General features: G+C 37.4%; 1 protein-coding gene across 1 annotated transcript in view; it reads left to right on the top strand.

Annotated features, from left to right (window-relative positions):
* cyst (rho guanine nucleotide exchange factor 18 cysts) overlaps positions 1–27070 on the top strand; it is a 549231-nt gene that overhangs the window by 387821 nt on the left and 134340 nt on the right. Inside the window, exons 14-16 of the mRNA XM_067147675.2 lie at positions 15867–15920; positions 20352–20398; positions 20506–20597. Coding sequence (XP_067003776.2) covers positions 15867–15920; positions 20352–20398; positions 20506–20597 — 193 coding nt within the window. The remainder of the gene's footprint in view (positions 1–15866; positions 15921–20351; positions 20399–20505; positions 20598–27070) is intronic.

The following is a 27070-nucleotide window of genomic DNA, read 5'->3' as shown; positions in this document are numbered from 1 at the left end:
AGGCAATCAAGTGAACTAGTGAAAGCAATGTATAAGAATTGTTCCAGCTATGTCCAGACTCCAGTGGGGAGAACAGATTGGTTTAGAAAGCAAACTGGACTAAGACAGGGAAGTGTATTGTCTCCACTTATGCTTGTAATGGTTATGGATGAAATTTTAAAGGGAAAAAAAGGCAAGATATTGAGGGGATATGAAAATATTGTTGTTTACAGATGACAATACAGAAGTGAAAATCCAACCAGTGGCTTTAAAACAGTATTGAGAAATATGGTATGAAAATCAGTGTGGAGAAGAGCAAAGCAGTGGTGATGACAAAAGGCGAAAGAGAAGGAAAAGGAATTGTTAGTATCAGGACAAAACCTTGAGGTTGTTGAATACTGCAAATATTTGGGAAGTGATATAATGCAAGATGCAAGCTTGGATAAGGAGGTAGGCAGAAGGGTGCAACGGGAAATACATTCTACCAGAATGTAAGGAACATGGTGTGGAACAGAGAAGTTCCTATGAAATGTAAAGAGATAATGTACAAGATGTACTACACCCCTATATTAATGTATGCATCAAAGACATGGACTTTGAGAGCGAAATGAAAGTTCAGGCCAGTGAGATGAAGTTCTCCAGGAGTATGGTAGGGAAGACAAGGAGAGACAGAGTAAGAAATGTTGAGGTCCGAAAAACTGAGTGATAGGATGGAGAAGAATAAATTGAGATGAGGATGCAGAAGGGAAGGATACCAAAACCAGCATTGGATGCTACGATAGAAGGAAAGAGGGCAAGAGAGAGGCCTAGAGCAAGATGGATGGACTCTGTCAAGAACAGTATTAGAAAAAGAAGACTGGACTGGAATACAATTACTGAAGAGGAGTGGTAGAAGGAGAGACAATGGTGAAGTGCCATCAACATCGGCACGAGCTGGATAAGGGGAAATGATGATGATGATGATGATGATGATGATGGTGATTACTTGAGAACTCTGGCCCCAAGGTGTAGTAGTGTGCCTGCCTCTTACCTGGAGGCCCCGGGTTTCATATCCCGGCCAAGTCAAGGTCTTTTATCTGGATCTGAGGGCTGCTTTGAGGTCCATTCATCTTATGTGATTATAATTGAGGAGCTGTCTGATGGTGAGATGGCAGCCCCGGTCTAGAAAGCCAAGAATATGGCTGAGCAGTGGTCGCTTGGTAGGCCATGGCTCTTCAGGGCTGTTGCGCCATGGGGGAGCGAGATTACTTGAGAACACACATTGTATTACCGGTACATAAATATGATTGTTATGAATGGTTTATTCTGGTTGTCACCTGTCATGCTGATTTGATATATTCTGCTGTGTGTGCTATTGCATTAAATAGTTTTATTAAAGTATGAAGTTATTCCTGCATGAGATTTCAAACCAGTTCAAAACTGTTATCATCCGACCATATTTCTAAGAGCGGGGATATTTTCCAGTTGATCAAGACTGGTGGTGTATTTTCTTGAGCACGTAATACTAATACAACACATGTGTTTTGGAAGTTGTACATATATATGTAAGACTTTTGTGATTGAATGTCTCCCGACATGTAATTATTTTTCTGACGTACTGTATAGCAATTATACAAAACATTAAAAGAATTAACTGGGTTATAGGCTGTTATGATGGTGAACTTGCTCCACCTAAAGGCATTTTATACCTAACTGCCAGGTTTCAGTGAAGCCAGCCCTAACCTGGAGAACAGGCACTACATGCTGGATATCAGATACTGTATAACTTGTCTAGTAATCAAGGGCATGACAGCCTTAATGCAAACTTTCAATAAACGATGAATAGGATGTGCTTTTCAACTTGTTACAACTCTAGTCACTGCTATTATTGCCATTTTTAAAGATTCAAGAACTCTTCTTCTAATGTTTGTTATGAAGGAAGCCATTCTTTTTCATTGTCGACTCAGTTAATAACACTTGGAACAGTATATCATAACTGTAAAAAAATGAACAATTATATGCAGAATGACATGTTTCATTCTACAAGGACACCTCAGGTTCTATGAAGTCACTTTTAACCATGTGCGGGGCTGAGTGGCTCAGACAGTTGAGGCGCTGGCCTTCTGACCCCAACTGGGCAGGTTCAGTCCTGACTCTGTCCAGTGCTCAAATACGTCAGCCTCGTGTTGGTAGATTTACTGACACATAACTCCTGTGGCACAAAATTCTGGCACTTTAGAGTCTCTGAAAACCATCAAAAGCAGTTAAAGTACGTAAAACCAGTAACATCATTCATTATTTTAACCGTGTGTGTATGTACAAGCCTATTGTTACTCGTTATGTAGTTTCTTCTTCTTCTTCTTCTTCTTCTTCTTTTATGACCACATAGGATCACTTTAGTCAGTCCGTCGTTCAGGTCTCTTTGAAGGGATTGTTCGGGCTTTGCGGTCCTCCCAGTACTTCTTCAGACGCTCCGATCTTCGTGCCCTTTCCTCAGTTGAAAATGTGCGTGTTGTTGGTTTGTTTTGTGTAAGGGTAAAGCGGAGGTTTGTATTCTTGAGTTTTGTATTCAATTTTATCTTATTTTTGGTGTCTTCTGTTGTAAGGCCTATTTCCTTCAGATCCTCTCTTACTTCTCTGATCCATTTACATCCTGTTGTGGTATTTTTTGAGACGAGATTGTGTTGTACTAGTTGTTTCAGAAGTCTCGAGTCCTGCATCCTCATGATATGTCCAAAGAATCCCAGTCTCCTCTTACGCATAGTATCTGTAATGGGTTCTAGCTCTTTGTACACGACTTTGTTAGGTATTAACCGCCACTGTCCATCTTTCTGATATTTTTTGTTGATACAGGTTCTTCCAATCCTCCTTTCAATTTTCTGAAGTCTGTCAGTCTTTGATTGTTTATTCAGGTAAAAGAGTGTTTCTGCTGCATATGTAGCTTCCGGTTTTATAACTGTGTTGTAGTGTTTTATTTTTGTATTTATTGATAGACATTTCTTTTTGTAGATATCCCATGTTAATTTTTGTGCTTTAGCTAATCTATTTGTTCTTACTTGGATTGAGATTTTTTTCATTTAAGTTATGTGTTATTACTTCTCCAAGATATTTAAACTGAGTTACTATTTTGATTTTATTACCATTTATGGTGACTTCTTTTAGCTGTGTTGGTTTTTGGGGCATAATTTCTGTTTTTTCAAATGATATTTTGAGGCCAATTTTATTTGCAATGTTTTGAAGTTCTGATATCTGGGTTTTTGCTTTTTTTATGTCCACTGCTAGTAATGCTAAATCGTCAGCAAAACCCAGGCAATTTGTTTTGATTTTTCGGCCAATCTTTATTTTGGGGGGACATTTTCTAAACCATTCCCTCATTACCATTTCTAGAGCACAGTTAAATAATAGTGGTGAGAGCCCATCTCCCTGCCGTAGTCCAGTTTTAATTTCAAATGTCCCTGATGTTTCACCCCTAAACTTCACTTTTGACTTGGTATTGGTGAGAGTCAATTTTATCATGTTTATTAATTTGGGGTGTAGTCCAAGGTGTCTTAAAATTTTAAACAGAGATTCTCTATGGATGCAATCATAAGCTTTCTTGAAATCTACAAATGTTATCACCATATCTCTGTTTCTTCTCCTGTTATAGTCCATTATCAACTTAAGACTCATGATCTGATCAGGACAGCTCCTCCAGGGTCTGAAACCTCCTTGATATTCTCCTAGTTCTTTCTCAAGTTGTAAACTTATCCTATTAAGGATGATTATTGAAAATATTTTGTATGTTATGTCTAGGAGAGAGATTCCCCTGTAGTTATTAGGGTCGGTTTTGTCCCCTTTTTTGTGCAGAGGATGAATGAGGGCTGTTGTCCAGTGTTCTGGTAGTTCTTCTTTAATCCAGATAGAGACAAGTTGTTGATGGAGGGCAACTTTTGCTGAGGTTCCTGCATATTTCCAGATTTCCGCAAAGGTCTGATCTTCTCCTGGCGCTTTGTAGTTTTTTAATTTATTCAGAGCTTGGTAGACTTCCTTTATTGTGGGGGGATTGATGTTTTCTGGTGATGTTTTTATCGGGGTGTTGGTGTCCAAATGAAGGAGTTCTGTAGGTTCCTCACAATTTAAAAGCTTGTTGAAATGTTTAGCCAGAATTTCTGCATTGTCTTTATTGTTATGAGCCAGCTTACCATCTTCATCCTTCATCAGTAGGGTCGGGGGTTCATATTTTTGGAGCTGCTTTCTGAAGGTTTTGTAGTAGTCCCTTGATTTAGTTTTACTGAACTGTTCTTCAATTAACTGCAGGGTGTCCTTATGATGTTGTCTTTTTATTCTTCTTAAGACTTGGGTAGTTTCTTTTCTCTGTTTTACTAGCTTTTGATAGGATATTTCTGTCTTTTGGGACTGATGTAATAGCCATGCCTGATGTCTTTTCTCCACTGTTTCATCACATTCACTGTTCCACCATTGGTGTTTTTTACGTGGTTTAATTGGAGCTAGGTCTTCTGCAATTTGTTTAAGGTTGTGTACTAAGTCTTCAAGTTTGTCTGTGATTTTTATTTTTTCAGTTGCTTTCTGGTAATTTTTGTTGTTGATTAGCTGGGTAGGATCTATTTTTCTTTTAGTTTTAAGGGCTTGCTTTTGTTGTCTCCTCTGGGGAGTGAGTTTAATTTTAATTTTAACTACGTAGTGATCAGAACCTGTGTCTGTTCCTCGGAGGACTTTGACGTTATAGATCTCTTTGTGGTGGTATTTGTCCATGCAGACGTGGTCCAGTTGCCATTCTCCTTTAGTGTAGTCAGGGTGTTTCCATGTTTTGAGTTTTCGAGGTTTCCTCTTAAAACATGTAGATTTTGAGATTAAATTATGGTTTCTACACAGGTCAACTAGTCTCTCTCCATTTTTATTTGTTTTCTTGTGTGCTGGCCATTTTCCGATGATGTCACGGTATTTTCTTTCTCTGCCTAGTTGAGCGTTGAAGTCGCCTATTAATAATTTTATATGGTGTTTGGGGATGTTATCTATGGTCTGGTCCAATAGGTCCCAAAATTCTCCTGTTTCCTCCTGGTCTTTTGAGGAGTTGTTTTTATCATTAGTGGGAGCATGGGCATTTATTATAGTATAGATTTTATTAGATGCCTTTAAGGTGAGCGTTGAGAGTCGTGGAGACTGTGATCTGAATTCTTGAACCGAGTTTATTATTTTAAGGCTGACCAAAAATCCTGTTCCAAATTGTGGGACATTCTTCATCACTCTCTTCCCGGGTATACCTTTATAAAGTCTGTACCCTTGAGATTCCAAGGCATCCTGGTCAGTGTTTCTAATTTCCTGTAATCCCATGATAAGAATTTTGTGTTGGTCCATTATGTCGGTGATCACTTTTAGTTTACCGGTTTGCATGAGTGAGTTTATGTTGTGTGTAGAGAAGTATGTTATCTGCTTTGGTTTGATTCTTGATTTTGTCTCATTCGTGTATGTAGTACTGGGGTATTTCCGTGCCTCCGACTTCACGGTATCTTTCAGGTGGCAGCCCACCGTATCCGAATGCTGCCTTCTCTGAACTCTTGGTTCAGCCGGTGGAGTATTCCTTAAAAGACCTTCCATGGTTGACTGTCAAGGTGTCACCTGTGTGGGACTAGGTCCCGAATTACAACTCTGGATGTGATCCAGTGAGGTGATAATGAGGCCGCTCCTCTGGAGTACAGACGCCTTGTGCAGCCGCCCCTAACCTGGAGAACAGACGCTGCATAATGGATTCCAGTGGCATTTCCTCCACTGTGGGGACCATCACCCCACCCAAAGGGGCTCATTCGCCCGAAGCCGTTGGCCCCCTTAGGGAGTCAGGTTATTTCCCGCCGCCCAACACTCGGGGTTGGCAATTTTACAGCTGGGTGCCAGACCAGCAAACCCTCCTCCTTTCTCATTCCGGACTTGGGACCGGACAATGGCGGAGTTGTTATGTAGTTTACTATTTTAACACTAAAAATAAATACAAGGTACTCTTTAATTTTTTACTGCATATTTTTTTCTTCTAAAGTCATTACCATGCATTCATTCCAATGCAAGTTGGGACAAATAGACCACAGCCGTATAGCACCCCTCTCCCCCCACCCTCTTTGATGAACAGATTTGTTACCCTTCTGCCTTCCCCTTGAACCCCTGCAGACAAGTATGTTGGCAGGAGACAAATTATTAAAGTGTCATTAATGAACTTCTGCATTCTTAATTTATCTCGTTTGTTCATAGTATGAACAATTCGGAAGCATTGATAAGTTTACACAATGTAAACAATATTGTACATCTATGTGTATACTTAAAAATGATTTCATAGGATCTGAGGATGTTCGTGTTGAGCAAAACATGTCATTTTACAGGTATGTTATAGAACCATCTGCGTCTCACGAGAATGGAAGATAGGAAACTTAAAAGGGTCCACCTTTTCAATACAAATAAATGTTATAGCTTATTTACAACATATATTTATATTTGGAACTAGTTTTGACGCTGTTTGGCGTCATCTTCAGCCAAAATGTGGGAAATAGGCTAGCATGTAGACATTTATATTACAAGGTGTTACATTAGTGTGATTAAATGAGAAAACATGAAGACTCGAAGTACAATGTCAGTTTCAAAGTGGTCATGAAGGGTGAGTCAAAATTGTATAAACATGAGATAACATAATCACTTAAACAATAAAACATATAAACATATAAACTGTAACAAAACCATGCAGAAGTACGAGATGATTGGCATTGGAGATTTAAATTATTTCAGACACTCTTCCATTGAATGTTGCCTGCCGCGAGTGTAGTACAAAACATAGGTTATATTTCAATAAACACAATCTTCTCAAAAATGTGTATAACATTATAAAAAAATATTTGGGTTGAGGTGAAATTTGGCAGTTAGGGATTGAAATCACTTATTCAATAAGCGCCAATTCAAAGAACAGCTGTAAAGGGTGAGACAAGAATTGCACAAGCGTGAGTTTGGATTCGATAAATGCAAAAAACACATGAGACACACTCGAAAATGTAGGTTCGTAATGGATTTGGCACGGTCTGCGTTCAATCATTCGTTGAATGGCACCGGTGCGAGTGTAGTTCAAATGTGAGTTAGGATTTAACAGCCTCATAGAATTGCACGTGACATCTGAACTTATGTTGCGAGATGGACTTGGCAGTGAAGGTTTGAATTGTAGATATTCAGTAATGTCAATTCAAAACAGTCCATGAAAGGTGAGTGCAAAAGCTATAATTCATACAAGGACTCATAAAATAAAATATTCAAATACAAATAACATATTCAACTTTTCGTGGTACACGGTGAAATTGGCAGTTAAATAATTAAAATTTGCAGGTTTCTTCGTCAGGTGCCATATAAGTCAAGTGCAGCGTAAGTATGAGACAGGGTTCAACATATCCAAACTGGTACAATGCATATTTGAATCCAAGTGTGAGATGAACATGGTAGATAAAGAATCACTTTGTTGAGGGTGTAGTAAACATATTCAGCTCGACAATAGATATAAAATTGGAATTAAGGAAGACGTTCCTCTGAGAGCTTAGAGGTTGAATGTGCCAGTATTTGTGGTGTATTGTTGCAGCGTACGTATAGGGTGGGGGCAGATTTCTATGACGTTTATTGCAGGACCTAAGGAGGTAAAGCTATGGCGCGAGATGAAGAGGAACAGAGCGTATTGGATAGTTTAGGTCTGGGGAGCGGCCATTGTTGGATTAGGAGGGGAGAGGGAAGGAGCGGTAGGGGAGGAGGAGTGGAAGGAGGGGAAATATGGAGGGTGATGTGGTGAAAGTGTGTGGCGTGACAAAGTATTATGCATAATGTGAAAGACAGATCTGTTTTTCGGGATATTAATGTTTTTGAAAAATTCAATGAGAAAGTCGAATAGGATCTTTGGTTTCTCTGAGATATCATTTAAGTTTAGGTTTGGATTGAAAAATTGGTCTAAATGAATATAGAGGTTTTCAGTGACGTCTAGGAAAGAACCATTCATTCATTCATTCATTTATTTAGCTTCCATAGACTGTTTAGAATTTCTAATACCTCAAGATCTTGATTTATTTCAGTAAAGTTGTGCTTGAATTCTTTTATATGTAGGCCGACCGCAGAAAAACGGTTGTGTTTTATGGCATTGACATGTTCTGCATATCTGATTTTAAAACTGCGTCCTGTTTGCCCTAGGTAAGAACTTTTGCAGTCTTGGCAAGAAAACCTATATACACCTGATTTAGAAAAAGGACTACTTTTATTTATTGATGAAGAGTTGTGTAGGATCTCTGTGCTTCTATTGTTAGTACGAAAGGCTATTTTAACATTGTGTTTTTTAAGAACGTTAGTGACATTGTAAATTTCTTTATTGAAGGTAAATGTAGAAAACGTGGCAGTGCTAGTATTGTCTTTTATTAGGGTGGTTTTTGGGCGGTGTCTGGATTTATTGATTATTCTTTCAATAAAGGTTTCATTATATCCATTAAATCTTGCTATGGAGCGAATGGTGTTCAGTTCTTTATTTAAGATTTTTCTGGACATTGGGATCTTGAATGCTCGGTCTACTAAGCTATTATATGTAGCCGCTTTGTGTGTTTGGGGATGTAGTGAGTCATTTCTTATAGTAGTGGCCCTTTGAGTGGGCTTTCTATAGATACTATATGTGAACGAAGAGGGGTGCCTATTGATTGTTAGGTCTAGAAAGTTGATGGAGTTGTTTATCTCTGATTCTAAGGTAAATTTAATGTCATGATCAATGTTATTAAGGTTTTTGAGGGTGGATGGCGCATCTATGGAGCGTTCATCTAGGATTATAAATGTATCATCTACGTACCTAGCCCAGAATTGGATATTAGCAAATTTGATGTTATTGTCGATGGCGGTGTGCTCTAGGAAATCAAGGTAGATCTCTGCTAAAATTCCTGAGGCTGGTGAACCCATAGCCAAACCATCTTGTTTGTAAATGATCTTATCGAATGTGAAATAATTATTGTTAATTAGTAATCTTAATATAGTCATAAAGTCTTGAACTTCTAGTTTACTTAGTTGGTTGTTAGCAAGTAAGTTCTTTTCGATGATTGGAAATAATGAGTTGGTTTTTATACTGGGATACATGTTGACTATATCAAAGGAGTGCATTGAATGATATGGTTGAAGTTTGAAACTGTTTAGTTTGTTCACTAATTCTACAGTGTTCCTGATGGATTTATTTGACGAGAATTTATAATGTTTATTAAGAAATTGTTGGATAAATTGAGATAATTTATATAAGGGGCTTGGTCTGTAGTTTATTATACAATTTTGACTCACCCTTCATGACCGCTTTGAAACTGACATTGTACTTCGAGTCTTCATGTTTTCTCATTTAATCACCCTAATGTAACACCTTGTAATATAAATGTCTACATGCTAGCCTATTTCCCACATTTTGGCTGAAGATGACGCCAAACAGCGTCGAAACTAGTTCCAAGTGTAAATATATGTTGTAAATAAACTATAACATTTATTTGTATTGAAAAAGTGGACCCTTTTAAGTTTCCTATCTTCCATTCTCAGTTCAATAGGACAAAAATGAAATTCTTTGATTTAAATCTCACGAGAAGTCGCGGCAGCTTGTAGGCACGGCACGAGTACAGATACTGCACTAAGCTACAAATATTAGTTGTGATAAACAGTGCGAGCTCTCTGAAAAAGATGTGGTTCGTTATTAAACTGTTCGTTATGCAGTACTCACAGTAAATGTGTGACTAAAGCGCAATTGTATTACCGATTTGAAACTTCACAGCTGCACCTTAGTTCATCGCAGACGGAACCGATGTTTCTTGACAGGCCCTGAGACTTGAGTTTGGTGCATGCGCAGCAGCCAGGCTTACCCTCCACACCCTTTACCCTACGTGCATGCAACTTCTCGTCAGACGACCATAGTAGTATTGCATGTTTCAACAGACTGAAAAACTTAGACCTCCTTCTAAGTGTTAGCTGAAATAGTGAAGATAGTATCACCACTCGGTGGTGATGGCTGCTGTTGTTGTTGTTATTATTGTTATTATTATTATTATTAGATTGTTTGATAGGTTTGTGGCTTAGCAGGTGCAATGGTGCATTGGTAATCCAGAACAAATGATATCACTAAATCCGGATGATCATTCATACAAAAAAACCTTGCTAAGTACAATAGACTCTTCGTTGCACACAGTAATAGGTGGTATAGAAACTATGGACAATCCACAGATAAGATGAAATAGATATTGGCCAAGTAATTCATTATATTAAAATACCAAGGAGCCATACAAAACTAAATTGCTTTAATATGCAGTGTCTAATAGTTGTTTACTTGTTAGCTTGTTAGCCAAGCAGACTATACATTAAATTCAACTTCAGACCCCAAGACTTCAAAAAAAGCATGGGACTGTTTGCCACATATTTTGCCAGATACCTGTGTACCTTCTGCTTTTTCTGTTAAAACCATTCCAATTCTGTGTAGGTAAACATGTTCATTATATTCCATTTTGACAAACCGCTGGTTGAGTTGGAGTTGCTTGTAAAAATTATTTTGTTGTTTTTCAGGATATTCTGAATCATTGTTTCACGCATATCATAAGTCACAGACAGGATCTATGTAGAATTGTCTTCATCTCAATTTTGCATACTATTTCCATCATCTGCTATATCATTAACACCCTCCCCCCAAACCCCATGGCACTACAGTCCTTGAAGGGCCTTGGCCTATTAAGCGACCGCTGCTCAGCCCGAAGGCCTGCAGATTACAAGATGCTGTGTGGTCAGCACGACGAATCCTCTCGGCCGGTATTCTTGGCTTTCTAGACCGGGGCCGCTACCTCACCGTCAGATAGCTCCTTAATTGTAATCACATTGGCTGAGTGGACCTCGAACCAGCCCTCAGGTCCAGGTAAAAATCCCTGACCTGGCCAGGAATCGAACCCGGGGCCTCCGGGTAAGAGGCAGGCACGCTACCCCTACACTACGGGGCCGGCTCTGTATCATTAACACTATATGTTTACCACATGTTGCTCGGCAGTAATAGAAACCAGTGAATAGTACTGTATACTTATTGAACTGAACTCCAACACAGTCAAAGCCATTGATTGTTCTGTTCATCAATTGCTTGAGAGGTATGAGGCTGTACATAACTGTTGTGATGTACAATCAAGTGCAGTAAGTTTTAATGCTTAGAACTTATCCTGAATTCTTTTTCACATTTTATATTTTTCTAGACCATTGCAGTTTATCCGCATAGTGGATAATACACCCATATGTAATCAAGAGTCTACTGTATTACGAAACACACTCCCATGAAAACAATGTATCAGCCAGTATTAAATGCACTGTTAATTAAATTGAAGGATATTGAAATAATATCAATGTACTATTATGTACTGTGTATTATTCCTACAAATCACTCTTCCTGATCAAATTATGAAAACCAGAAATATGAATATTATCTCCAGTTTTGTTGTGAACGAGGCTTGAATTGCATTTGTTGGCAGTCACATCTGTGAATATCTTGAGTAAAAAAGATTGGGTAGAAGTGCTGTCTTACTGCTTTTTCAACAATGAATTTCTATTGCCAGTACATATGATGCTACAGTATAGTAGGCTACTGTTAATATGTGCAATGCATTGCACCCTTTAGGACAGGATGGAGATTGATTGTTACTATTTCTTGCTGCTGCCATATTTTGTTTGTTTACTATTACATTATGATTCCTCAATATCAGCTAAGCTAAACTGCACAACTTGAGTAATCACATGCCCTAATATTATTTATTCAGACATGTGTTGTTTAAAAAAGTTACATTTTTATGTGGATAGGTCCAGATTATCATCTGAGATTAGGGGCCCATGACCTTGCTTTTAGGTCCCTTTAAACAACAACAATAATAATAATCATCATCATCATAGCTGCCTCTGTGGATCAGTGGTAGAGTGTCGGTCTCCCGATCCCAAGATAGCGGGTTCAAACCCAGCAGAGGTAGTAGGATTTTTGAAGGGCGGAAAAAAGTCTATTCGACACTCCATGTCGTACAATGTCAGTATGTAAAAGATCTCTGGTGACACATTTAGTGTTTACCCGACAAAATTCATTAAAATCTCAGCCACAGACGCCCAAGAGAGATCCGGTTTACTCTGTCTGCCATCTAGTGGGCCTAGAGTAAAACGGAACATCAAAATTGACGAGCAGGCAGCCAGATGGCGTCAAGTTGAAATGTCTGCACATGGTAGCTGAGACCACACGATTATTATTATTATTATTATTATTATTATTATTATTATTATTATTATTATTATTATTATTATTATTATTGTCATCATGATGCCTGGATTATCACCATCATCATCATCATCATCATCATCATCATCTGGGATTTTGATGCCTGGATTATTGATGTTCTGGTGTATTTGATAAATCTAGAAATCCTATGCTTTCAATGAGAATTCATGTTTATGTGAAAATACTAGCTTAATTGTCTCATTGTTTTATTCTTGTTGTGGGAATTGTACAGGAAAATACATTTAGTAGTGAAGAAACCTGATATTAATACAAACTTGTCAGGAACACAAGACCTTAGGCCACATGTGTGTTTTGCAGGCAGGGACACCCTATCTCCCTGTCTCTTTCTTTATCTCATCTTTCTCTCACTATCAATCTTTTTTTCTCCTTTAGGTGTGCCGCTGAAAATATCTGCTTTAACTTTCTGTCTTGCTGCGCTTCATTTCCTTTCCTTTCTGCCTGCTCTACTTCATAATTTAGTGGCATGATATTATGAACTTTGGTATGCCATTGGCTTTTTTGCACTTTTCAAGTGCTTTATATTGTCTGCCATGGATTGTATTGCATTCATAAAATGCTTCAATATTTAACAATAATCTTGTTACATTTTGTGGAAAGAAACATTTCTTTTTTCTGAGCTTTTGTGACATTTTTATTATAAATGGATAGATTTACTTCTTAATGTTTATAATTAGATGCATTATTCTATTGAATGTTACATTAACTTTATTTTTGCTTTCTAGTCATGAAGTTTGATATTTCAATTTGGCATATTCTGTTTACTAACTATGCTGTATAATAACAATTTAAAAATAATTCATATATTTAATTAGTTGAAGATTTTATAGAAAGAAGTGCAGTGTTACTGCTGTTATTGTTAAGAAGAAATATTTTCATATTTGTTTCCATACTTTAATAATAGGATCAATTTAACAAAGAATATTGAACTACCACTCTCTTTCTTTAAAAATTACATTTTTCATAATTGGTCATAATTGTGGCAGGGGAAATTCAACCTTAAAATGCATTCTCTGTGAGACTACAAGGATGGTTTCTTGTTCATAAGAATTATTTTTGAAGTGACATGCGCATGAAAAAGAGGTTAGAGATTGTGTAAAGTGAGATAGTTCACTAATAGATTACTATATTGTAGAAATATAAGTTACGAGTAAAATATGAAGGATGTTTAGATACTCATTTCAAGGAAGAGTTATTTATAACTTCATACAATAATAGAGACGTATATATAGTGTTATAACAGAATGGAGTAAATATTTTCAAAAGATAATTTATTATATATTATATGATAGGTAGGGTAATGTATACCTTTTGACAATCAAGGATTGGCACATTATAAGGTTTGATATTTTTTAAATCTGTAACAAGATGGGGTTGATGCCGAGCTTAACTAACTTTTATCCCTAGAGCAGAAAACTGTGAGATAAAGAGGATGCATTGTAAGTACTCATTTTTATAGCTCATTCATTCAGGAGCTTTTGGGAAGGTATAAGACAAGATAGATAGAGTTAGCAGGAACTGAAACCCATTTCTTTATAGAAGACTAATATTACAGCAATTGTGCATGTTTTGTATGTTCAATCCTCAGCTAGAAGTCTGGTTGGATCCTCAACATTTCCACCACTAGTTGTCATAGATGGCCAAGGCATCAATGAAGAGGCATACTAGGGAAATGAGGAGTGAGGTAGTTTCCCGTTGCTTTACTCACCAAGCCAGAAGTTGCTGTTAGATATCAGTCTGCCAAGCCCACTGAAATGCATGCACCAACCGACCCTGTGAGCAACATTTTCACACCATTCATAGCAGGGACTGGCTGCATAAGGAATGGTATTACTAGCATTGCTCATACTTCAGTCACTTTCATATTGTCTGTACCATAGATAAGACTGTGACAGGTCAATGAAATTGTATCAGGCAAATGTTTCGAGAAGCCAAATTTGTACATTTTTAAAATGTGCCAAACCTGTTTGTGAAATTTTCCAGCTCTCCACGGTAGTACGCAGATTATTGACAGCGTCTGTTTGGAGAATAGAAGAATTTAGAGATCCAATAGTATTTTTTTTCGTGCAGATTTTAAGTTAAATAGACTGGGTATAAGAAAAGCAAATTGTCATTAGCAAAGACTTGATTATGAGAGCAGTTGAGAGAGACATTTTTTTAATCTTTTTGAAATTTATAACATATTATGTCACATATCCCACACATTGCATTTGAGTGTTTATTACAAACAAACAAACAAACAAACAAAAACAAACCCCACGGCTCTAAAGTCCTGGTGGGCCTTGGCCTACCAAGCAACCGCTGCTCAGCCCGAAGTCTGCACATTACGAGGTGACATGTAGTCACCACAATTAATTCTCTTGACTGTTATTCTTGGCTTTCTAGTCTGTGGCCACTATCTCACCATCAGATCTTCAAATATAATCATGTAGGCTGAGTGAACCTCGAATCAGCCCACAGATCCAGACATGTTCCAAGCTGTCAGCGGAGAGATGGCGTGGAATGACATTAGTAGACGAATAAGTTGCATTTATAAAAGTAGGAAAGATCACAATATGAAGATAAAGTTGGAATTCAAGAGGACAAACTGGGGCAAATATTCATTTATAGGAAGGGGAGTTAGGGATTGGAATAACTTACCAAGGGAGATGTTCAATAAATTTCCAATTTCTTTGAAATCATTTAGGAAAAGGCTAGGAAAGCAACAGATAGGGAATCTGCCACCTGGGTGACTGCCCTAAATGCAGATCAGTATTGATTGATTGATTGATTGATTGATTGATTGATTGATTGATTGATTGATTGATTGATAAAATGAAAATAGGCAAAGAAATGAGTGACTTATTTACTATGAGATATTATCTACTATTAAAGATGTGATCAAAAAGTATTCATGATCCTAACTAGAAAACAGATTCATGTTAGACAAATATTACGATGTTGGAAGTAATATCCTGCTACATGAAGAAGTTCTTTCTGGTGCCATGTCTTAAATGCTCTCTGTAACTACGGCCTTTTGTTTGTTTCAGCTTCCTAATATACAAAGTTTTCTGATAGTTGGTATCACTAGCTTGCATAAACTTTTATATTTGAGTTCATTGAGAAAAGAAGAAGAGGTTTTTGATTTTTCTTTCTGTAATTTTCTTCTTGAACAATGGTAGTTCAATATCCTTTGAATCTGTTTTACTTTATAAACTGCATAAACCATCTTCTCTTGCTATAATACATCAGTAACCAACAGTTTTACAAAGGAAATCCTACCGTATTCTTTAAAAATGCATTTCCAGTTCTGTGAAACACACCCTTTATTAGAAGTGCTAAAAGCTACCCCAAACATCTAACTCCTCTCCAACATGTATATGGGACCAATTTTTAATCTATAAAATGTACTGTAATTATGACCTGTAGAGGCATATGAAAATGCTCTCTGTTGTTCAACCCTACTGTGTTTAGAACTGTTTCCTTAAAACCCTCAAAGATGTGCTTATATGTCTTAACTAACCAGATCACAAACATTTGAAATGCTTTGTTTGCGTGATAGAAAGAGACATGAAATTTAACTTTTATATGTTTGTTATTTTTTCTTGTACTTTTTCAGCCAAATAATCAACGAAGAGAGAGATGGGGATGGCAGACATCATGAAGGATTGAAGTAAGTGATTTTTATGTTACTAGAAAATTATCTTAGATTTCACTGTTTGAAGAGTTAATGCTGAGGTGAAAGAGTAGCATAGAACTTAAAAATGAAATTCATTCATTATGTCCTCAGGATTCACATGATTGAGGAAGAATTAGAAAGGTTGGAAAGAGCAGTTTCAAGCAAAACTGGTGAATGGGCAGCCAGTTTACTGTTTGTATGAATACTTGGAGGAAGAAAATTCCATGCTTCTCCATTCAAACTGCAATTTGCTTTACGTCACTGGCACAGATAGGTCTTATGGTGACGATGGGATAGGTAAGGGCTAGGAGTGGAAAGGAAGCGACCATGGCCTTAATCAAGGTACAGCCCCAGTATTTGTCTGGTGTGAAAATGGGAAACCGCGAAAAACCATCTTCAGGGCTGCCGACAGTGGGGTTCGAACCCACTGTCTCCCAGATGCAAGCTCACAGCCGCGCACTCCTAACCACACGGCCAACTCACCCAATTCCATTTGAATTCATAACTTCTCATTGTATGAAGTAGTAGATCATATTATTCCCCTTTGGCAAACTAATGAAAGTGCAAATTGTCAGTTTATCAGGAGAGCTGACACAAGTTGTGATTTGCTCATGTAAAATCCATTTATATGTTTTTAAAGTTGGTTTTATGTGTAAGCCATACTGGACGAGTTGTAGATAAAAGGGTTTGTCAGAGGGTAGATTTTATTTATTTATACTGTAACTAGTAAAATATAGACCTCAACTGCAGATGAGCTGGTTTGTCACTTTTTCTTGTTTGCCAGAGTTTCTATTCATGAAATATCTTCTTCTTCCTGGCCTTTTCCCAACTACTTGGGATCAGCATTATTTGTGGATTAAGTTCAGTTTTCATGGCCGGATGTCTTTTATGATGCCAACCCTGTGTGGAGGGTTTCTGTGTTTCTGTGGTGGTTTGTCATGTAATGTGTTATTTAAATGAAGATGTGTATTAAGGCAAATACAAACACCCTGTTGCTAGGGGAATTAATCAAAGTGGCTAAAATCTCCTGCCTGGCTGTGAATTAAACCTGAAGCCCTGTGAACTAAAGGCCACTATAGAGATCATTCAGCCAAGTAGTCCGGCTAGTACAGGGAGTTTATTTTAAGACTTCATCACGGAGTATCGAGGCATAGAAATGCAGAGAAGCGGTGACAGCAACAGCAAGCGCAGTGCCCGCAATAGCGAGCGTTGTCGTCTTGAAGAAGTGGCATCATTTCGCCTATAGAAACTAAATGGAATTGAACTCTCAAGCTATCCAATCAAGCAAACAAATAATCTAGTAAATGAAACTGAACTCACCAGTACTTACAGAAGATGTTGAAAGTGATCTCCATGAGCTGTTATGCAAGCTTCATATCTTGTAATGAGATTTCAAAACACACTTTGCATTTCATGGACACTGATGGAACGCATTGTTCCTAATTTAGATTTTTAATTCTTCTGCAGTTCGAGGATTATTCCTGTAAACTTTTCTTTAGAGATTTCCCTATAGATAAAAGTTGCAGGTGCTTAAATCAGGCAAACGAGGGGGCCATAAGCCTTTACTGGTGATCTGATCATTGAACACTTCCTGCCACCATTGCAAAGAGCTACGCGCTGTATGAGACGTTGCACCATCCTGTTGGAAATAGCCGTACCTTTTCTCTTCTTCAGTCAATTCAGCAAAAAATTGTTCAAGAATGTCGAGAATATAACAGTCAGAAATAATTGTGCTCTGAAAAATTGTCGGACTAATAATTCGTCAGGCACTAATAAGGGTACCATGCACCCACTTTCACTTCGTGCAGAGGTCTCGGCTGTAAAATGTGCAGGTTCTCTGTATCCCAGATCATATTATTCTGTGAATTGACATATCCACTCTAATGAAACCGCGCTTCATCACTCATAAAAAGAAAGTTCGGATCCATGATACCATCGTGGACACTATTCATTAGGCAGTTGCAAAATCTTATTCTTGCAATGAATGTGATCTGTATTCTATGGACCGAATGAGTCTGGTAAGATCGTATAAGTGTGTATGTAAATGTCACTAGATGTAGTTTAATCATGACAATTATTTAAGGAGATTCTATCATTTATTTATTTATTTATTTATTTATTTATTTATTTATTTATTTATTTATTTATTTATTTATTTATTTATTTATTTATTTATTTATTTATTTATTTATTTATTTATTCACAGTGTTGTAAATATGTATATATCAATGTCTGTAGATATAGTTTGAATTTGGTTATTATTTTAGGAAATTAGTGTTATTTATTTAAGGTGTAAAATAACCTGTTGATGATAAATAAATGTATCTATCTAAAATGTAATCATTTTGTTGTATTACGTGCTGATGAATATGAAATACCCATTTCCTAAGCTAATCTCCAAAGCGACTTATGTGGACTGACGTGCAATCTTGCCTGTACATCTTCTAACCTCTCTTGTGTGAGAGCTGTTCTCCTGAAGTCTGAAGGCACCTTTGGCTGGTTTCTTTTTCTTGTTCAAATAACACTCAGTCAAAAATATTCTCTGCACTGTAATGTTCTTAACCATTGCGATAATAACCTTACAACACACTATAAAAGTCCAATCATTACTAGCGAACTGAGCGACAGAGCTAAACATCCTGCTGCCTCAGCTGTCAACACTTCTTATCACGCCAGGTATGACACAAGTCATATGGCACCTGCTTGGGGATTCCCATGGCCTGTAAACAGAGGTGGGAAGTCTTGAAATATACTCCCTGTAGTATGCCATATATGAATGTAAAAGTCAGTGCTACACATGTGGTCTGCTTGTAATTAATGATAGAATGATAATGGCACCTACAATAATATGATTGGTAACTTGCATATGTTTTATTAACCCTATGAACAAGAGCTTGTTCCTAGCATTTTCCAGATTAATCAATAGTACTGCAGTTTTGTATGAATTAAGTATGTGTGTTGAAGTGTATTTATGAAGTCTTTGCATAAGATCTTAGATAGCAAATCAGCTGTCTCAGATGGCCTGCACATTCTCATCAGCATGATGATTAAACATAAATTGATGAGTATCTGTTCAAAAGGTGCCATTTTCACTTCAAGAAAAAATTCCGTATTTTGTCAATATGCATTAAAGTAGTTGAATGATATCGAATGCCATGGGCAATCCATATCAGAAAGATGTGGAATATGTTTGCAACATTATCTTTTCTTTTGATTGATTATCTTTTCAGAACAACAATAGCAATTCCTTTAACAAGGAATAAATGTTTGAAAAGGAACAACAACAAAATAACAATCAAGCATTTAAGCTTAGTATACAAATTTGGTAGAAGCAGCTCCCATTGTCCCGTGCATTACCAAAATCTTGTCTTATGAAACCGGTGGAGCTTGAACCTATATGGACCTAGTTTGAAACCAGTGTCATTAACATTAGACCGTGGACTTCAAATACAATTATTGTTTAATGGTCGACTAGCCTTAAGATACACTCCTTTATACTTTTGGAAAAAGCTTGTGTAGTACACTCGCTGCCTATCATTCTCAGTACGATTTTATTTGTACAAATAAATATTACATGAGATACGTCCACTTCTTGATTGTAAAACCACTTTGTCACTGAACCTATTTCTTACAACACAAATTCCCACTCACTTCACTTTACGACGACACAGTGATAAATGATTATACACAACACTGCAACACTATTAAGAATAAAACACTAAAGCAATTTACTGTCGATTCTGACAAGTACAAATATCAACAAGTCCTCACACTGGGTATTCACTACACCATAAGACAAGATTAACACGTGTTACTCTTCCCGCTCTAGGCATGCTAAATGTTCCCGGGTTGGGTGGTCATAATGGCAGTGCAATGGCTCATTTGTATATATTGTACTACCTATGTTTGGAAAAAGAGGCTTCCTTTCCTATATTCATTATAAATGCTGTCATCAAGATTAAGGCTTCTGTCAGTGGTTGCAGGGGCTCTAAAATTGTGAGCATGGATTACGACCCCAGGGCTATTAGCTGAGTCCTGACATTGTTTTCACTTACTTATGCCAAGTTCGTTCATCTATCGTATCTGACCTCCATTGGTCAACTCTTGTTCTTTTCTGACCCAGACGGTGTTAGGTTTGTATGGTCTGGGGAGTCTTTCGTTTTCATGCCCTCCATGGTCCTTGTCTTTATTTGGCCGATACCTTCATTTTTCAATGTGTTTGACCCCTCCCCTTTTTCCCTCTAATTTGTGTTAATAGAAGGTGGTTACCCAGTTGTACTTCCTCTTAAAACAATCATCGCCACTACCTTCTATTTCAGTGTTACATTTGTTGCACTTTCAGTAAAAGTACAAAGGCTAATATGTTTTTGCCTCTTTACAGCTTGGAAATGTATTTTATTTTCATGGCACCTTTCTTTATTTCAGCTATTCAGATGACATTCCATCTGTTCAGTTTGAGTTTCTGGATGAAGGTAAGCAAATTCATTTTTGACTAGTGTTCCAATTGTAGCTTCTTTTTCTGTTATTACAGATTGTTCAAATGATGGATTGAATCTTATTTTTTTCTGTGATTTATCAGGCCCAGTTACAGCCAACGATTTGGATACTGATCCATACCTAGGTCTCCAAGATGAAGAACCTGACTCTTGGACACCCACTGTGGGGAAAGAGGTTTGTGGATGATTGATTATGCTATATTGGGAAATTTCAAAGTTTTGTTGTTGTTGTTGACACTATTCTAATATAACAACTCATGTGTGACATCATTATCACACCTAATGTGTGAAAGTACAGAGGAATTTTGAGGATACTGACAGGAATAGATCATAATAAAATTATTCAATGTGCGTTTGCTTTATATATTTAATTTACTTGTCTATTAGTAATGGTAAAGTTAGGACTCATTGTCACTCTTACATTTAATGAAATCAGACGAATTGGCTGTGTGGTTAGGAGCGTGCAGCTGTGAGCTTGCATCCGGGAGATAATGGGTTCGAACCCCACTGTTGGCAGCCCTGAAAGTGGTTTTCCGTGGTTTCCCATTTTTACACCAGGCAAATGCTGGGGCTGTACCTTAATTCAAGCCATGGCCACTTCCTTCCCACTCCTAGGCTTTTCCTATCCCATCATTGCCATAAGACCTATCTGTGTCGGTGTGATGTAAAGCCAAATGAAAAAAAAAAAGCACTTCATGAATTTCCTACAGTGGAAATTGTTACTGTATATTCATTAGTTACAACAAAGATCTCCTTTCATATTGTTTCATTGTGGATTTTAAACAAGTCTAGTACCTATGGGAGTGCAAAATATTTTTGTAATTTCATCTTGAGGATTCCTGTAGTCTTATTCTTGTTCATGAACCATGAGCACAATTCTATGAGGTCTAGGATGTAGTCCTGGGACTCAAGATACTTGTTTACTCTGAAACAGTCATGTAGTAATATATTTGAAAATGGTATGGTTCTCGTATGGTGTAAATAACCAGGACATTGGAAGTCAGCGCATCGTCAGATTGAAAGTTCAATGGGATTAGTCGTAAGTAAGGCAAGCAATGCTCTGTAACAGTGTTTGCAAGAGTCTGATACCTTGGGAGTGATAAAGTCTGCCTTTCATTGGACAGGTGAAACATATTAAGTGTTGATGATTTGAGAAACAATCTGCCTGGCATTAATTCAATCAGTCATTTGAGAAACACCTCATCTCCACAAAAGTAAACTTACGGAAAACGGAAAACGGAAAAATCTTCTCTGGGACGATTTCACATTGTATCAATATCAGATTTTTTTATATTTATGTACAGGTGTTTGGTAAGCTAATTTTATTATTAAAACATATTTTTTATACATTTTGATGTGTAAAAAATTTCACAAAGTCATTGGAGATGTGTTGTTACTCAAATGACCAACATAATGTGGAGTTAACAGGCATAATATAACTGTTAAAAATATATACATTATGAATGAAAACCAGTTTTTTATTTTAAGAACAATCTATATACATTTTCTAGGCATTGTTTTTTACATCAGTTCAGTTTCATCCCTATCAATAGTAGGCCATTCATACATTTTTGAATAAAATTCATCAGCGATGTCTGTAGGAATATGGTCTTAGAGTTTCTTGAGATCATTAATTTTGTTAATGTTTTTAGGAACACATTTTTGTGGGTAGGCACTGATTGTTGAAAGTTCTGATGAAGCAGCTCCCTGTTTTTTCAAGTCAAAAGTATGCTCGTTAAGAGCATCAATAAAGGTTTTTGCTTTAACTTGACCCGCATGTTTGTTAGAGAAATGAAACTCACATAAAGGTTGAAATGTTGAATTTTTTTTTTTTTTTTTCTCTCTAGGAATGTTCCTAGCTTGAGCTTCAGTTGATATTACATTCTTTTTGTAAAACTGAGGCCACAAAGATTTAAAATCATTTACTTTTTCACTTTCTGCTATTTCTGCTTTGAATATGTCATGAAGCACCATTGAATGTAATATTAGCTCTGCATATTATTTCATTGTGAAAATCCTGTCAGTTTTTTTAAATTTTTCTTTTTATAACACTGAAGTCTCTGTCACATGGGAGGTACAAATGACCCCATATGGGAAAGTAGTGATGAATGCTGTCAAATCGGATGGTTTCTATTAGGGTAAGAAACAGTCTCACAACCACATTGTTTTTATTTTGTCCTACTGCACCATCAGAAAAAAACATGAAGATACCTAACATCAGCATCAAGAACTTTGTTGATATAATCAACTAAAAAGGTGCAAATTTCATTGGGCCCTTTCTTGGCCGAACCCTCATGATAAACATAAAATTTGGCTTTATTGCTTTTAATATCATGAATGATAAAAACATTCATTGTCAACTGTCGCATATAGAATATTTCTTGGACTGGTATTTCAGGAAGCTGAAGGTTTTTCACGAAGTCCATGCAGATACCAGCTATTTTGTTATCTGTTAAACATTTGCCTCTGATATTTTTAGTTGCCTTAAAACATTTCTTTGATCTCCTTTTATGGACAAGGAGCCCAGTAATATAAACTCTTTCAGCCGCTTCATTTAAAGAGGGACTTTTTATTTTCACAGAAAATTCTTCACATTTGCAGCAAGATCTATTTGTGGCCTGTCAAATCAAAATGCTCACGGAAGAGTTTCAAATAGAACATGTAGTCAACACTCAGATCTGGATGTTTTTCTTTGAAAAGTTGTCACATAATTCTTATGTTCAGGTTTGAGTTTAAGTATTTGTAAGACCTACTAATGTAATGGGCTTCTTTCTGGGGAAAATAGGCTATATGGTCGTCAATAGCCTTTATAATATGTCCCGGTTTAGCATTCCCCGGAGGATTTTTCCCTCATAAGTCTCTTGGTGACTTGCCTTGTGACAATAGTTTACATACTCTTTGGACACGTTCAGGAGATATGCCATGGACAGAAAGAAATGCATGTTTACATACCTGTACTTTTCCACTAGATGTAGAATATGTAAAGGAATGCAACTTAGGTTTACTACTTGTTGTTTCACCATTGTCCGATTTATGCCTTTTTCTTTCTATTGGCTTGCACTCAATCAATGACCAACGATAAGCATCTTGTTCGGTTTTGGTATTGAAATCAATAAACTTGGCATGAATTTAAGTTGTTTTGTCCTCTGTAACCTTCTCCAGGATACATTTCTATCTGCACCTAAACAGACTAACAAATTCAGATCAAAATTTCAGCCATCAAAACATTAACAAGTTTGTGTTTCAGTGTTGAAAAAGAGTTTACTGTTAATAAACTAACAACTCTTGACGGGTAGATTAATCAAGTAAGCCTAGTGTTTATAATAATTTAAACTTTTAAACAAGTTGGGTTTTCTTTTTAATGGCACCAACTATACAGGCATGCATGAACAACTTAGGCTATACTATGTTTATAGGTTAAGTTACCCACAATTGAATCCATGTTCTTTTGGTTTCACTACATTTCCTTTCCAATTTTCGTATTCTTCATTCGTGATTTTTTTTATTATTTCACAGTTGTATGCAACTTGCTTCTGCCCTTTACGTTTTAGGAGATGGGATGTTTCTCAAATGAACGAATGTTTGAACATCTCGTATCACTGTGCTTACTTATTGGAGATGTGTTTTATATGTATTGGATGTGCCTTGCCTTCACTAACAATTTGTATGTATAACTCAATTTTGACCAAAAATGGAAATGAGGTGTTTCTCAAATGACTGATTCAATTGGGCCTTTGGAAGGAAAGCAGAATTGACTGAAGCAGCATGCAGGAGTGCATGAAATAACTTAGAAATTCGTGGTGTGTGAGTAAAATGAGACAAGCAAAAGCAAATGAGGTTGTAAGATGCACTTAACAGAAGTTAAGAACAGTAGGGTTGAATGCAAAAGAAAACTACAGCACAAAACACTGCTTCAATGGTGTGTAGCAGGTTTGGCAATTATAGTAGGACATTAATTGTTTGTGTTTTCACTATATAAAGTAGTAGATAGGAATGAGTTACATACATTTTATGAGTTACTATGCAAAGTAGGGCTTGTGGCATATTTGGTTATCAGAATACGAATGTTGGAATCAGTTTTTCATACAGTAAGCTTGTAAGTGGAACCCTACGGCTTGTGATTGTAAAAGCTACAAACCTATCCATAATCGGGATTTACATTGCATATGGCACATTCATAGATGATACAGCAGAACAACTGTCAGAGACAACAGCGCAAGTTAGTTCAGATAGAAACGTAATACTAGCAGGGGGACTTCAACTTCAAACTGGACAAACCCAACTACAAAACAACTGTGATGCTAAACATCTTACGTGAAGAAGGATTCTGCCTTATTAATAAGTCACACGAGAAAACCTACGTCGCCTATACTGGCACAAGCACGATAGACCTAGTTTTCTACCGAGGAGAGGACATCGCCATCAAAAGTCAGCAAGGCCCATGGCAAACATCCCACACACCGTTGACTAAGCATTTCGCTATCCATACTAAACTTCTACTGACCGGGCGAGTTGGCCGTGCGCGTAGAGGCACGCGGCTGTGAGCTTGCATCCGGGAGATAGTAGGTTCGAATCCCACTATCGGCAGCCCTGAAGATGGTTTTCCGTGGTTTACCATTTTCACACCAGGCAAATGCTGGGGCTGTACCTTAACTAAGGCCACGGCCGCTTCCTTCCCACTCCTAGCCCTTTCCTGTCCCATCATCGCCGTAAGACCTATCTGTGTCGGTGCGACGTAAAACAACTAGCAAAAAAAAAAAACTTCTACTGCTAAGAAACAACAATGCTACATCAAACATGAAAACGCAAACAACCTCACAGAAACTGAACATACAAACACTAACCAACAACACACAAGCCCTCAAAGACACAAAAAGACACAAGAAAATAATATCAACTTTGCAATGTCTACCATCCACAGCGCTATAACAGCAGCGACGATCCCAATTAAACCAAGAAAGGCAAAACCATGCTTTCATGCTGAGTGTTACCAGCAGCAAAAATGGTCACTAGCTGCTCTCCAACAGGCAAGACTCAGTAATAACAGAGAGCAACTAGAAGAATACGCGAGAGAAAGGAAAGCCTACAAACTACTCCTGAAGAACAAGAAGGCACAGTGGGTAGAAAAACGGGCCCTACTGGAAGCTGAAGAAGCATGCAAGAACCCTTATGTAGCACTTGAAAGAAAATCCAGCAGAACCCCTGGAGAAATTCCTATGGAGACCTGGGAAAGTCATTTCTTCCGGATATTAAACATGTCAAACTTGAACTTATCACATGATATCAGACCACCCTGTAATGAGGAAAATATCAACCCATTCACTAAAACACAGGTAGAAGCTGTAATAAACTCTACAAAAAACAATAAGGCAGCTGGACCCGATGGAATCTACAATGAAATGCTGAAAGAATCGGTGGAAATACTAATAGACGTATGGACTGATCTCATAAATAAATATGTATGGCACTTGCTGAAATATTAGATGACTGGAGAAAATCAACGATCAAGGTCCTATAGAAGGGGAAAGGAGAAGAAAATGATCCAAATTCATATAGAGGAATAGCCTTAGAAAGTAATATATTCAAAGTATACTCCAAATTACTCACCAGAAGACTCACTGCATTGGTAGACTCACTAAGTCCCGACCAGCAGTTCGGATTCAGAGAAGGAAGGTCGACATTACATGCCATAAACAACCTGCTAAATGATATCCATGAAACACTAAGGCACCCCAAAGGTAAGCCTTTGACTTACAAAGCAGGACGAAGCTGCTACAAAAGTTAGAAAACATGATGGGAGAAAACCATGTCATCACAGAAACAATTAACGACATTCTGGCCTACAACAAAATAGAAATCAAGGTTGGAGTCTCAACATCAAGAGAAATAGTATAAACAAACGGAGTGCTACAGGGAGACCTGATGAACGCTATCTTATTCAATATTGCCATGGCAGACATCACAAAAATATTAGGGAAAACCACCTTGATCTCACTGTACTTATATGCAGATGACATGGTCATAAGCTCACCAAGCAAGGTCGAACTACAGGAAATGCTGAACAACGTACATACTTGGGCGAAGGAAAACGAACTCAAAATTAACCAGAACAAGATGGTATACAAGGTATTCAGAAAAGGAGGAAAAGCTGCAGCCACAGATAGAATGACACTGGACAGGGAAGAAAGAGCTAGTAAACTCGTACAAATACCTTGGAATCACCCTACAGACAACATGCAACTCATTCAGGAAACATGTAAAAGAAAGATGAACTGCTGCAATCAGGGGAATCTACAGCGTAAAGAATATTACCTCCCTATCATTACAAACAGCCATAACCCTTTTCCACGCGAAAATAAGCCCAGTCCTAACATACATCTGGAATGAATATGGGAAAAATTATCCCTGACAGACTTAAAGACCATAGAGAAAGTGAAAGCCCGATATTTAAAAAGAGCATTAGGAGTAGCGAAAATGGCCCTTCCAGACTTGTTTACAAACTAGCAAAAGAGACATTCTATGTAGAGGACCTACGATTCCAGTTATTCCTGCCATACACCAAACCAGCGAAGACACTTGTCGAGATTAGAGAGAAGAAACGACGAGAAATACCCCTAGACTTCAATGCAACAGACGCTATGATAGACA

Source organism: Anabrus simplex, chromosome 5, assembly GCF_040414725.1.
Source record: "Anabrus simplex isolate iqAnaSimp1 chromosome 5, ASM4041472v1, whole genome shotgun sequence".
In the NCBI taxonomy this organism is placed as follows: Eukaryota; Metazoa; Arthropoda; class Insecta; order Orthoptera; family Tettigoniidae; genus Anabrus; species Anabrus simplex.
Note: the sequence above shows the minus strand (reverse complement) of the source record. Positions and strands in the feature narration are given on the sequence as shown.